The sequence below is a fragment of the Marmota flaviventris genome, chromosome 5 (assembly GCF_047511675.1).
Source record: "Marmota flaviventris isolate mMarFla1 chromosome 5, mMarFla1.hap1, whole genome shotgun sequence".
Classification (NCBI taxonomy): Eukaryota; Metazoa; Chordata; class Mammalia; order Rodentia; family Sciuridae; genus Marmota; species Marmota flaviventris.
This window is the reverse complement of record NC_092502.1, coordinates 39706385-39720285: the sequence shown is the minus strand read 5'-3', so window position 1 is coordinate 39720285 and position 13901 is coordinate 39706385. Positions and strand designations below refer to the sequence as shown.

At 36.0% G+C, this 13901-nt stretch overlaps 1 protein-coding gene across 8 annotated transcripts in view; it reads right to left on the bottom strand.

Moving 5' to 3' along the window:
- The window catches only part of Nsd1 (nuclear receptor binding SET domain protein 1), a 150065-nt gene that overhangs the window by 12315 nt on the left and 123849 nt on the right, over positions 1-13901 (bottom strand). For all 8 annotated transcript variants that reach the window (XM_071612173.1, XM_071612172.1, XM_071612170.1 and 5 more), the window contains exons 17-20: positions 12847-12959; positions 8337-8606; positions 6228-6344; positions 4929-5070 (exon numbers count right to left, since the gene is read on the bottom strand). In XM_071612173.1, coding sequence (XP_071468274.1) covers positions 4929-5070; positions 6228-6344; positions 8337-8606; positions 12847-12959 — 642 coding nt within the window. The remainder of the gene's footprint in view (positions 1-4928; positions 5071-6227; positions 6345-8336; positions 8607-12846; positions 12960-13901) is intronic.

Sequence of the window (13901 nt, the reverse complement as noted above, 5' to 3'; positions counted from 1 at the left end):
GGGATAAAATCTCAGCTACTCAGGAGACTGAGAAGGGAGGATAACAAGCAATGTCAAAATAAAAGAAACTTAATGAGACTCAGCCCCTAAATTTTCTTTCTTATCGCTTCATTTTCTTTATTTTTAGGTGGTGCTGAGGATGAAACCAGTGCCTCACATGTGCTAGGAAAGCACTCCACTACTGAATTACAAGGCAAACCCCTCAAATCTTAAAATCTGAAAACTGGGGGTTGAAGCTGTAGCTCAGTGGTAGAGCACTTGCCTTGCAAGTATGAGACACTGCAAAGACACTGTGTCAATCTACAACTAAAAAAATATATAAAAAAAAAAAATCTGAAAACTGTGAGAACTATTCAAATTCTAAAAAGTATATGAAAGAATGCATGTTTCTATCTGTAAAGAGTGAGAAAAGTCCAAAAGATTTAAAAATCAATAAAACATATGTTCCTAAATGAATACATGAACAGTGTAACTCCACATTACATTCAACCAAAAGAATGGAATCCTAATTAGAATTATTTATACTCCATGTATATATGTCAAAATACATTCTACTGTCATGTATATCTAAAAAGAACAAATAAAAAAACTCAAAACACAGAACAAGAGCTGATCAAATGGCTTTTTAATTCTTTTATCTTGATAAATGCTTCTTTTTTTTTGTAATGTTATTGTATTTTTTATATATTTTATTTGCTTTTATTTATATGGTGCTGGATATCAAACCCAGAGCCTCACACATGCTAGGCAAGCACTCTACCATCAGCTACAGCCCCAGTCCTGATCAATGCTTCTTGACTGAGGTCTATAACACTTGGCAAAGGGAGTCTCAACTATTGCTCCATGATACTCATGGGATTTCTGCTGCACTATACTACTGTCAATTATAAAATGTCTAGGTGAGTCCCATCTCAGTTTGAGTATAAGACAGTGATCTTCAACTATCTTACTTCTATTCCTATGAAAAATTCATTTGGAAAAAAAATGCATGAAATCTTATATATTACAAATTCACAAAACACTATGTTCAAATATTTTAAAAACTATCCAATTAGACCTATGCATAGGTCACTTTATTTTTTAAACCATCAAAACCTTGAAGCATAGGTTAGGTTCTTCTAATTTATGGAAAATATAACTTTTTTATATAACAATTTAGCTATTATCAGATTTACTCTCAATTCAAATAAAGGTGTTAGGGCTGGGAATATATCTCAGTTGGTAGAGTGCCTGTCTCGTATGCACAAGGCCCTGGGTTCAATCCCAGCACCTCAAAAACCAAAGAACAACAACAACAAAAATCAAATAAATATATTCATAATTGTCACAATTACAACTATTTCACTTATGCATTCAAACATGACAGGTCTGTTTTTTAAAATATTTTTTAGTTGTAAATGGACACAATACCTTTATTTTATTTATTTATTTTTATGTGGTGCTGAGGATTGAACCCAGTGCCTCACACATACTAGGCGGGCACTCTGCCACTGAACCACCATTGCAGCCCGATAGGTCTGCTTTTAAAACTTTAGGGACAGGGGCTAACAATGTAGCTCAGTGGTAGAGTGTTTGCTTTCCATGTTTGAGGCACTTGTGTCATCCCCAGCACCACAAAAAGGGGAAGAAGGCGGGGAGACATTTATTTATAACTCACAGATTCGGGTGGATGAAAGGTAAATCTTTGGTTTGAATCATGGGAAAAGGGCAACTGTGGAAGAGAAGGTTAAAAAAAGACCTGGAGAGCTGGAGTTTCCAAGACTCATTTGCAGGGAGTTCACATCAAAGTTAAATTCTGGGAATTTATTTCTTTAATAAAACCATCCAGGCTCACTCTTAAAGACATGGTAGGTGAAACCACTGAGTCACAATAGGACAAGTACTGTGTGGTTTTATTTACATGAAATTCCTAGAGAAGTCCAATTCAGAGATAGAATGGTGGTTGCCAGGGGTTGTGGGGAGAGAACAGAACAGAAAAAGTGTTTCAGCTGGGGAAGACTAAAGAGTTCTCAAGGTGGATGGTGGTGACAGTTGTATGAGAATGTGAGTATACTTAATACATTAAGAACTGGAAGAGACAGGAGAAGTAATACTGCTGTAATTAGCACAGATCACACGAACAGAGGGATTTGATATTGAGATATGGCAGGTGGTTTTATATTAATAATTGTTGTAATAAAATTAATTGCGCCCAGAATTGATGATACCCCTGCTTAAGTGAAGGGAGAAGATGGTAAGGTCTACTGAGGCTCCTGCATGAGCAAGATTTCCAGCTAGTGGAGGGTACACGGTTCAACCTGTTCCTGCACCTGCTTCAACTATAGAAGAAGTGAGCAAGAGGAGGAAGGAAGGGGGGAGAAGTCAGAAGCTTATATTATTATACGTGGAAATACTATATCGGGGGCTCCAATTATAAGGGGTACTAGTCAGTTTTCAGATCCGCCAATTATGATTGGCATAACTATAAAGAAAATTATAACAAATGCATGGGCGGTGACAATGACATTGTAGATTTCATCATCACCTAATAGAGCTCCAGGTTGACCTAATTCAGCCCGGATTAGTAGGCTAAGCGCTGTTCCTACTATACCAGCTCAAGCGCCAAATAGAAGGTAAAGTGTACCAATATTCTTTATGATTAGTTGAGAAGAATCAACAGTTGATGAACATAGGTAGGTGGTAAAATGGCTGAGTAAGCATTAGACAGTAAATCTAAAGACAGAGGTTGAATCCTCTTTTTACCAAGCCCTGAGGTGAATAGTCATATCGAACTGCAAATTCAAAAAGAGCAGCTTCAACTCTGCCAGGGCTTCTCCCGCCTTTTTTTTTTTTTTTTAATTTTTTAATATTTATTTTTCAGTTTTCGGCGGACACAACACCTTTGTTTGTATGTGGTGCTGAGGATCGAACCCAGGCCGCAAGCATGCCAGGCGAGCGCGCTACCGCTTGAGCCACATCCCCAGCCCTCTCCCGCCTTTTTTACTTATGGCGGGAGAAGTAGATTGAAGCCAGTTGAGTAAGTCGTTTAGCTGTTAACTAAAGTTTTATGGGTTTAAATCCCATCAGTCTAGGAAGAAAGGGCTTAGCTTAATTAAAGTGATTGGTTTGCATTCAATTGATGTAAGATAAAGTCTTGCAGTCCTTAGTGCAGGAATTAAGTGTTGGGCATTTGCTTAGGGCTTTGAAGGCCCTTGGTCTTAATTAACCTAAATTCCTAGTTCAGGAATGAAAGGAGGTGTATTAATGGAAGGGAGAGAGTGGAAATAATAATAAAATTTGGTAGAAAGGGGATTAGTTTTATATTTTCAAACTGTCACTTTATTTTGGTATTGTTAAATGATGGGAATAGGGTTAGAAATGTGGAGTAAACAAGTCGTGTGTAGAAATATAGATTTAGGAGTGCTAGTATTGCTATTAGTGTAGAGAAAATAATGTTATTGTTTGAAATAAGTTCTTTGAGAATAATTCATTTCGGTGCGAACCCTGTTAAAGGGGGCAGTCCTCCTAGTGACATTAGTACAATTAAAATTGTAGGTGTTAGAAGGGGAAATTTATTTCATAAATTTGATAGGGAAAGGGTAGTAGTAGTGGAGAAGTATAAATATATTAATGGTAAGTATAATATAAATGATTAGGTTAAATATTGTTAAGGCTGGGTTGTACGTGACAATTGCTATTATTCATCCTATATGAGCGATTGATGAATATGCTAAGATCTTTCGAAGTTGGGTTTGGTTAAGTCCTCCTCAGCCTCCTAATATGATTGATAGGGTTCCTATAAATAATATGAGGGTGGGGTCTATGGAAGATGCGATTTGGTATACAATAGAGATTGTGGCAATTTTTTGTCATGTTAGCATGATTAGGCCTGATTTAAGTGGGATTCCTTGGGTAACTTCTGGTACTCATAGATGAAATGGGGCAAGTCCTATTTTTATTGAAAGTGCAATTGTAAATATAAATACTGAAATTTGATTATATGAGTTGGATAGGGTTCATTGTACTGAGTCTATGAAATTAATTATTGTGCCTATTATTAAGATCATTGATGCGGTGGCTTGAATAAGAAAATATTTGCATGCAGCTTCTGTGGATAAAGGATTTCCTTTATCAATTAGAGGGGGTAACTGCTAGCATATTTCTAGACCCACTCAAGTTAGAAGTCAATGTGAACTAAAAAGTGTAATTATAGATCTGGAAAAGAGAGTGAGGTAGATTGCGGAGGAAGTTAGGGGTTTAATTAGTATGGGAAGGATATAAACCAACATTTTCGGGGTATGGGCCCGATAGCTTATTTAGCTGACCTCACTATTTAGGACATGGTTTAAAAGGTAGCACGAAGAATTTTGAATTCTTAGGATTAGGTTCAAGTGCTACACTTCTATCAAAGTAACTCTTTTATCAGACATATTTCTTAGATTTGGGGTGGTACACATGCAGTAATAATTGGAAGGGAGTTATGTCATATGCACAGGGATAGAGTTAGGGGTAGGAAGTTTTTTCATAAAAGGTGCATAAGTTGGTCATAACGGAATCGAGGGTAGGATGCTCGGATTCATAAAAAAGCGGAAGTTAAGATGAGTGTTTTTAGGGTGAAGTTTAGCGTAAAAGTTTCAGGGAAAGCGGGGTTGAGTAGTGCTCCCAAGAAAAGGGTTACTGTTAATGCGTTTATTATGATGATGTTGGTGTATTCAGCTATAAAAAATGTGGGGAATGTAGCTAATTGGTAGACCACTTACCTAGCATGCGCAAGGCCCAGGGTTTGTGAACAAAACACAACACAACCATGGTCAAGTATCATCTGGAAAGTCTTCAGCTATTATCCTCAGAAACTTGGAAACTTTATTTTGGAATTCCTGATGTGAGATTTTTAGATGATAAAACCTGAAATTTAGGACTTAACTCTAGAATCCTCAAATGACCCTTACCTGCTTTAATGTCACTCAGGGCAAAAAGTCCAACACGGGTATCACCATTCACAGACCACTTCTGTGTTTCACAGTTAGGCTGGCAGCAATGATTCATGAAGCGAGCATAGTTTCCTTTGGGACCAGCATCAATGATTCGGTCCTAGAATTCCAAGAAAAGCTGCTTGTCAGACTTCCTGAGACCTCTACAATTATCTAAAATTATTCTAAATAATCTGCTATTTTTGAAATCTGAAACTCATAGGAGTGGTTCTGAAAGTACAGCCCATTGATCAGCAGCACCAATTCTACCTGAGAGTTATTAGAAATCATAATCTAGGTTGTGCTTAAGTTGTGCTTCTGTTTAAAGCAGAAACTCTGGAGTGAGGGATCAACTATCTGTGCTATAACAAGCCCACCAGGGAATTACTGATATATACTGAGAGTTGAGGACCACTGCCCAAGAAGCAGAAGGTTTTCCACTCCCTAATTATGAAGTTTTCAAACCATGTGCACATGTCAAATCACCTACTGATATTTAAAACATATGTGAACTGCACACCTTCAAGTATAATCAGAATATCTGGAGGTGAGGATCTCACAAACTAAACTTATAAGTACCAGAAAAGGATGTTATAAAACCTGGGAGAGGGAAAAGAAAGTTAGTGAAACCTAATATTCAGGTACAAAGAGGAACTGCAGAAACACAGAAAATAAACATACAAGGGTATTAAAATTAGGAATAAATTAAAAAATAAAATTCCATATACCAATAAAATGAAACTTGTCAATATGGTAACTAAATATTAACACATTACTAAATTTGTAAAATAAAAGGGTAAAAAATTATTATTTTTGTCTTGAAATATTTCTCCTATAGTAACATATCATTCAAAATAAACAAATAAAAGCAATTTCATTGCCTTTGGCCAAAAATATACACTAGCTGGGGCGTGGTGGCACACATCTATAATCCCAGCAGCTCCAGAGGCTAAGACAGGGGGATGGCAGTTCAAAACCAACCTTAGGAACTTAGTGAGACTGTAAGCAACCTAGTGAGATCCTGTCTCAAAAACAAAACAAAACAAAACAAAACAAAAAAAGGCTAGGAATGTGATTCAGTGGTTAAGTACTCCTGGGCTCAAACCCTGGTACCAAAAAGAAACTATACACCAGAAATTTGCAATCTTATCTACTGTAGAGCCCATGTGGAGAAACACTTGACATTGATCCATGTCATATATGCATATTGTATCTACAAACACAAGTTAAGATAACCCAAATTTCATTCATCAATACTTACTTTGTTCTACTACTTACTTTGTCTAGGGTAAGCATATAAAAATTAGTGATATCATGTTCTTGGGCATAACGTATTCGAGCTCTGCACTCTTCTTCATCTATTAGTTCACCCACATATTCATTCACAAATTCACCCTACAACAAGAAACAGTTTCTGACTTAACAGCAAAAGTATGCCAGTATTCACATGAAGGCATAACATTTTAAAAATGAAGGAAGTATCAGAATATCCAATACAGATTTTGTGCATAATATTATTTGCATATAATATATAATTTTTCAACTATTTTATTCTCATACCCACTACTGTTACCAGCAGTAGGATTAGGATACAACGAACATCAAAGATCTACCAGTTAAAAAAAAGAAAAAGAAAAAGAAAGAAAGGAAAAATCCCTTTATCTGCCAGAGCCTGAAAGTCAGTTTCTCTAAATTATATTCCTGTTCCTTGGAGCTCACAATGCCTACTATCTCTCCATACTTTACAACACTGTCCTTCCTATACTATACTATAATCATACTGGTTTTCACACATGACATCAACTTACTTGCAGGTCTTTAATGCTAACCAACAATTATTCATCTTTCAAGTTTCAACTTAAATATTCTGAGACAAGCTAGTTTCATGTCTTCTGTTATAAGTCTCTAGAATCCTGTTTTTCATATTGAACAGACCATGTTTCCCTATTTATTATTATATCACAAAAGCATCTGACAACAGTAGATATGAGAAATGATGAAATATACCAATGTATATTTACTGTCATTCTTAGAAACATCAATAAAATTATTCAGAAACTATAACCAGAAAAAGGCTTACTTTCCTAATGTCATATACATTTTATTTTATAGCAAGCCTATAAAATATTATCTGTTCATTAGGAAATTGTGGATCTTGTCAGGCACAGATGTGCATACCTGTAATCCCAGTGACACAGGAGGATGACAAGTTCAATAACTGCCAGGGCCAATTTAGGAAGACCCTATCTTGAAATTAAAAAAATGAAAAGGGCTAGGGATAAAACTCAATAGTAGAACTCCACTAGGTTCAATCCCAATACCATCAAAAAAAGAAATTTGCATATCCCTCCAAGCTTCAAGTGAAAGATGTTACTCTTTTTCATTTAGAAAAGGTCAAATCCTCTGCTTCTTGGTTTTTTTGGTTGTTATTCTTGTTTTAGTACTAGGAATTGAATCCAGGGGTGCTTTAGCACTGAACCATCGCCCCCCTTTTTTATATTTTATTTAGAGATAAGGTCTCACTAAATTGCTTAGGGCCTTGCTGAGTTGCTGAGGTTGGTTTTGAACTTGTGCTCCTCCTGCCTCAGCATCCTTAGCTGCTGGGATTATAGGCTGTGTTACTCTGCCGGGATTCTGCTTCATGTTTTATGAAGCTACAATTCTGCCTTCCAACAAAATACTGTATTTTATTAAAAGGTGATTAGCCAGGTGTGGTGGCACAGGCCTGCAATCACAGCAACTCAGGAGACCAGGGCAGAAAGATTGTAAGTTCAAGGCCAGCCTCATAAAATTAGTGAGACCCTGCGTCAATATAAAAACTAAGAAGTGCTAAGGATATAGCTCAGAGGTAAAGCACTCTTGGTTCAATCCCCAGTATCAACAACAACAAAAAAAGATGATTAAATATCTCTGTATCATGTGTTTATTTTCCTTCCTTCACTTAAGGATCCTATGAATTTCCTTCTTTTTTCTCACATTCTGCTACTTAGTGAACATGATCAACATAGGACTTTAAGCAGGGCGCAGTGACACATGCCAGTAATCTCAGCAACTCAGCAGGCTCATGAAGAAGGATCTCAGTTCAAGACTAGTTTCAGCAACATAGTGAGACACTGAGTCCAAAAAAAAAGGCTGGGGATATAGTTGAATGGTTAAATATACCCTGGGGTCCAATTTCCAGAACCAAAAGGGAGGGGAAAAAATTTCAGAAGACTAGAGGACAATTATCCATCTTCAAGCCTCTAAATTCTAGGAGTTAGCAATAATAAAGTCAATCCTCAAACTATAACCTGTTATTTTACTATGATAAGAATATCATATGAATGTGAGAATTTTAATCAAGCAATAAAAAAGAAAAAGCTGATCATTAAGAAGAAATTTCTTCACCTTTTTAATATCTGTTTTTGTCCGAAGTCCCCAGCCCCTCTGTAATGTGCGGAAAATTTCAACCTCTGGATACTGGCGCTTGCTGAAGCACTGATTTTGACAACGCCCTCCAGCAGGACATACTGTAGGATGACACTCATAAAGTAGCATGCGGTTGATGCACTCAGAGTCTATCCCACAGGGGTTCTCATCAGTAGCTTTACAGTTGCAACGGGGAATTTCTGACAAGTCCGCAGTGAAGATCTGTACCCTGCCAATAGGACGGTTAACCTGAAGAAGCAGCACATAGTATTATCAGGCAAGAGAACATAAAACAACAGAAGACCTGTATAAGGCAAATTTCCACTTCCCCCATATTTATTATTGGTACATTATGGTTGTACATAATGGCAACACTGGAAATTTTTTCTTCTTGAAGTTGTGCACCACATTTTACATAATTTTTTACTGATTTTTTTATTTGTTACCAGGGACACTTAATCCTAAGCACTACCCCAGCCTGTTTTTGTGATTTTACCTTGAAACAGGGTCTTGCTAAGTTGCTTAGAGCCTTGCTGAGTTGCTGAGGCTGGCTTTGAACTTGTGATCTTCCTGATTCAGCCTACCTAGCTGCTAGGACTGTGATGACAGGTGTGCGCAATGTGCCCAGCTACATCATTTTAAACAATCAAGATTTATTTAAGCAGTTTGATATAAAGTGTCAAAATTGATATATAAAACGTGACTCTCACAAAAATTTTTTTAAAATTATATAAAAATCAACTTCAAAGCTGAAAGGCCAAATGAATTGGAAACCAGATTTCTGCTACTGCATGTGACTACCATATATAACTACTACATAAAAATAGCCACTATTCTTAAATGTAAAACTTTTGGTATGAAAACATTTTTGAGTAATTTGGTTTCTTACACATGAAGAAGTAGTTTAATATTTACTATTGTAATTTGAAATTTTTTTAAAGGAAAACAGCATTGTTATTCATATTTTCATGTTCAGTACTTGTTCTAGTACTGAAAATTACATTAAAGGTGAGAAAAACCATCAAGATCAAAGAGCTGCTGTGATATCAAAGCCATTCATGAGTTTTTATAGATAACAGCATTAACAATACTGAGAAAAAAACAGATATTTCAAAAGAGATGAATTTGTTCACTAGAAGTCTCCCCTAGTTGCTATTACTTCAGTGGGAATAATCAAACTGAGTCTTCAAAGAGAGCCCATACGTAAAATTTGACTAGTCAGGAGTTGTATGGTTTTATAAATTACTTTGCCTATGAGACTATTTGAGAATAAGATCAGGACACAGCCCAGCAGCCTCTTAAACAAGGCAAATATTATAATTCTCTTCCTTCTTGATGTCTTTTATGATATCTGCAATATCAATTATTCTAGATTACTAACTCCAGTTAATCTAAATTATTACTGGGGCTGAGGACATATGTCAGTGGTAGAGCATTTCCCTAGAACCACCAAAAATAAATATCTTAAAAATAAAGTTATTATTGCCAGGCATAGTGGTTCATGCCTGTAATCCCAGCAATGAGGGAGAATGAGGAGGAAGATCACAAGTTCAAAGCCAGCCCCAGAAACCTAGTGAAACCAAGGCAACTTAATAAGACCCTGTCTTTGTCTCTGTCTCTGTCACTCTCTCTCGCACACACATACACATACATACACACACACACACACACACTCTCTCTCTCTCTCTCTTGCACACGAACAAATAAATAAATAGTATTAGGGAAGTAGCTCAATGGTTAAATGCCCCAGTATCAATCGAACAATCATCGAGTAAGCAAATAAATGGTTTCTATTACTTAAAAATCTACTTCTGTCCTCTAAATTCCAAAATGCTGCCATTTCCACAAGTTTATCTCTTATTCTTTACACTATTATAAAAAATACAGCCTGTTAAGAAATATATTCTTCTCAAACTATCTGTATGAAAATTAAAAAGGACATACATCTTTGCCATATCCAAGGTCAGCCAACCAAACCACAAATCCATAAATAGGGTATATGAACATTTACTTGTAATCTTTATCTGATGCCACACCACCACCACTTTCAAAGATTTACACACTCATATAAATATATTTCAGGTATTGTGAGTAGGCCACAGGTCTCTGACACAGAGCTCAACTCTTGTCACTGTAGTACAAAAACAGCCATGAAATGAACAAAGATAGCTGTGATACAATAAAACTTTAATTAATAAACATTGAGGGCTGGGGATGTGGCTCAAGCCGTAGCGCGCTCGCCTGGCATGTGTGCGGCCCGGGTTTGATCCTCAGCACCACATACAAACAAAGATGTTGTGTCCGCCAAATACTAAAAAATAAATATTAAAATTAAAAAAATAAAAAAATAAACATTGAAAGTTGAATATAATCCTTGTGTATCGTGAAATATTACCTTTATTTTTCCTTCAATCATTAAAAAATTTCAAAATTCTGGCTAGCTCATTGGCATTAAATAATACATAGGCAGTAGATCAGATTTGAACTACCAAGGGATTTGCTAACACCTGCTCTATACTTTTTTGCTGAAAATATGTCTGTTTAAATTTTAAAGAGCAGAGGGAAGGAACTGGTCTCTAAATTCTAGGGTGAGATCACTCAAAGTTCCCTCCTCAATATCCAGGCTCAATATAGTAGATGTGCTACTCTGAAATGCCTAGAACTGTGTGAACAGGATTACCAAATGACTTTCCTTTTTCTGAGGCCTAACTACACTTGTGTTATTTTTTCACATACAGTGATTCCACTGAACTCTTGGTGTATTTCCAGGATCTATTATGAGACATTTATAAGTTTTAAGTTTCTTAAGTAGTTTTAATTATTTGCCAGGATTGACATTTTATGATTTTTACTCCTTAAAATAGGTTCTTCAAAGTTCAGAAAGAAAATACTCGTTTTACTATATCTTCTTTCAAGAACTATTTAAAAAAAAATGGAAGTGCTATCTCTATAATCCACTAAAAAAGGGTTGCCAGACTTGGCAAATAAAAATCCAGGATATTAAGTTAAATTTGAATTTTGATAAATAATAAATAGTTCTTTAAGTCCTACAAAATATTTTGGACATACATAAACACACTGGGCTCTATAAAGAGATTACCATACTTTGGAAACTTAAAAAATAAAAGTTAAAAAAAAGAAAAGACATGCAAATGATACTTTTCTATGGACAAACAAGATACAGGGTTCTATGGGCTGGGGCTGTAGCTCAGTGGTAGGGCACCTGCATCGCACGTGTGAGACACTGGGTTCGATCCTCAGCACCATATAAAAATAAAGATACTGTGTCCATCTGTAACTAAGGAAAAAAAAAATAGAAAGGAAAAGAAAAGAAATAGGTTCCTTATCCAGAAATAAATATCCTGGGTGGTGAACGCATTTTGACAATATGGTTAAAAAGTATTCTTTCATGTATTATGATGTGTATTTTAAAGTCTTTATCTGATATAAAAAAAAAAAAAGGGATTTGTAAACTGTATTTTAGAAAATACTAAAACAATTTTTTTGGCACTATGGTATTGAACACAGAGGCCCTTTAACACCGAGCCATATCCTCAGCCCTGTAAATTTTTTGAGTCAGGGTCTCCCAAAGTGGCTGAGGGCCTTGAAAAGCTGCTGAGGCTGGCCATGAACTTGTGACCCTCCTGTCTCAGTTACTGGGATTACAGGTGTACACCATTGTGCCCAGCATAAATACTAACATTTCTAATAAACTTCTTTCTTTCTTTTTTGGTATCAGGGATTGAACGCAGGGGTAATATATCCCCAACCCTTTCTAAAATTATTTAAATGAAACATTTTTATTTATGAGACAGGGTTTTGCTGAGTTATTAAGGGCCTTGCTAAATTACTGAGGCTGACTTTGAATTTGTGATCCTGTTGCCTCAGCCTCCAAGCCCCTGGGATAATAGGTGTGCACCATTAAGCCTGACTCCATAATATATTGCTTCTTCAGAGTTATTGTTGTCTTTTAATTATGCATATAAATAACTTCATATATTAAATAATACAGAAGGTCCTCTGAACACAGATGATAGTGATGACTAAATATTTTGTCAGGCAGACTGAGGGTTAGAAATACCCAATATTAATTCTTCTGACCATGCTGGCCACCTAAAATGTTTTCAGGGTCAGTTATTACCAAGAAGACTTACCATAAGTATTATGCATACAATCTCAGGAGTATACATAAGTCATGGCTGTTTGGTCTCCTTCAAACAGAATATGTGAATATAATCTATTCCCACTTATATGTGAGAATTTCCAAGAAAAAAAAAAGACTGCTTCAATAAACAGTTGACTTTTTTAAAAAGTGCATACATTGTACTAGAAATGTTACTCTGGTACTTGTTCCTTCTTTTAATCTGCCTCTGCTTCATAACAACTATACTTATGCTTTCAATTCTTAGCATGATGAGATAGGAATAAGGAATAAGGCAAGCTATACAGTGGGTCTTCTAGAGGTAGTCTCCTAGGATTTTTTTCTCACCTTTATGTGTTTATAAGGCGGTGGTTTTTTGTCATTTTTTCGATCTTCCTGCAGCTGTCTTAGCTCTTTCTGGGCTTTTAACTCTTCAAACCTTGCTGCAGCTTCCTGAAGAGCTGAGAAAACACATAGTACAAGTCAGTTAACAATATCTGGGTGCTATTTATTTTGCTTCCCTATTAATTTGAAGAAATCTATATTTTAGACAAAATGCAACCAACACTATGTATATGGAAAACCTAGAATATATATACAACTATTTCCAAATAGGTTATACAGTCCCTGAGGTATTCAGACATGGCATTAGGACAAAACAAAGTAACTCAAAGTTCTTCTCTTCTAAGTACCTGTCCAACTTTTCTCTGTATTGCTTTTATGATACTGCAGACTGAACCCAGGGTCTCAACACTATGCCTCCCAAGTACCTGGGATTACAAGCTATGAAACCATACCCAGCCCCATCCTATTCTTCTAATACTCATTCTGTAAATATCCATTACGAACTCTAATGATAGACAGATCTTCACATCTTATCTACATTCAATTTCAAGTTCTGTCCTTGTAAATGTTTAGAAGTATCTGAAAACCTCAACAAAAGAGATTATCAGTTTTCTCCACTATTGATTCATTATTCCTTGTACAGATAAAAAGTTCCAAGAATTCCAACTCTTCCTACCTTTTTCTCTGTAGCTGTCTTTCCCTATCAATTCTTTGACTCATATCTTCTTCCCTGTCACCATCTAGCAGTACATTTGTATTACATGAAGTCTGTTAATTATACTAAAATTCATCCTTCCACATTTTGTTATTCAATATGTCCTGCTTTGTCTACAACAATGTTTGCCCAGTTACCCATCATCCACTCTACCCTATGAACAATTCCGTTATGGTCTCATCTTTTCTGCCTAGAAAAGTACCCTCCTCACTCATCTTCCTAGCTGTGATCACCCACCATTTATATTTATTTATTTATTTAGAGATGTAGATGTAGATAGATAGAATGCCTTTATTTATTTTTATGCAGTGCTAAGGATCAAATCCAGTGCTTCACATATGCT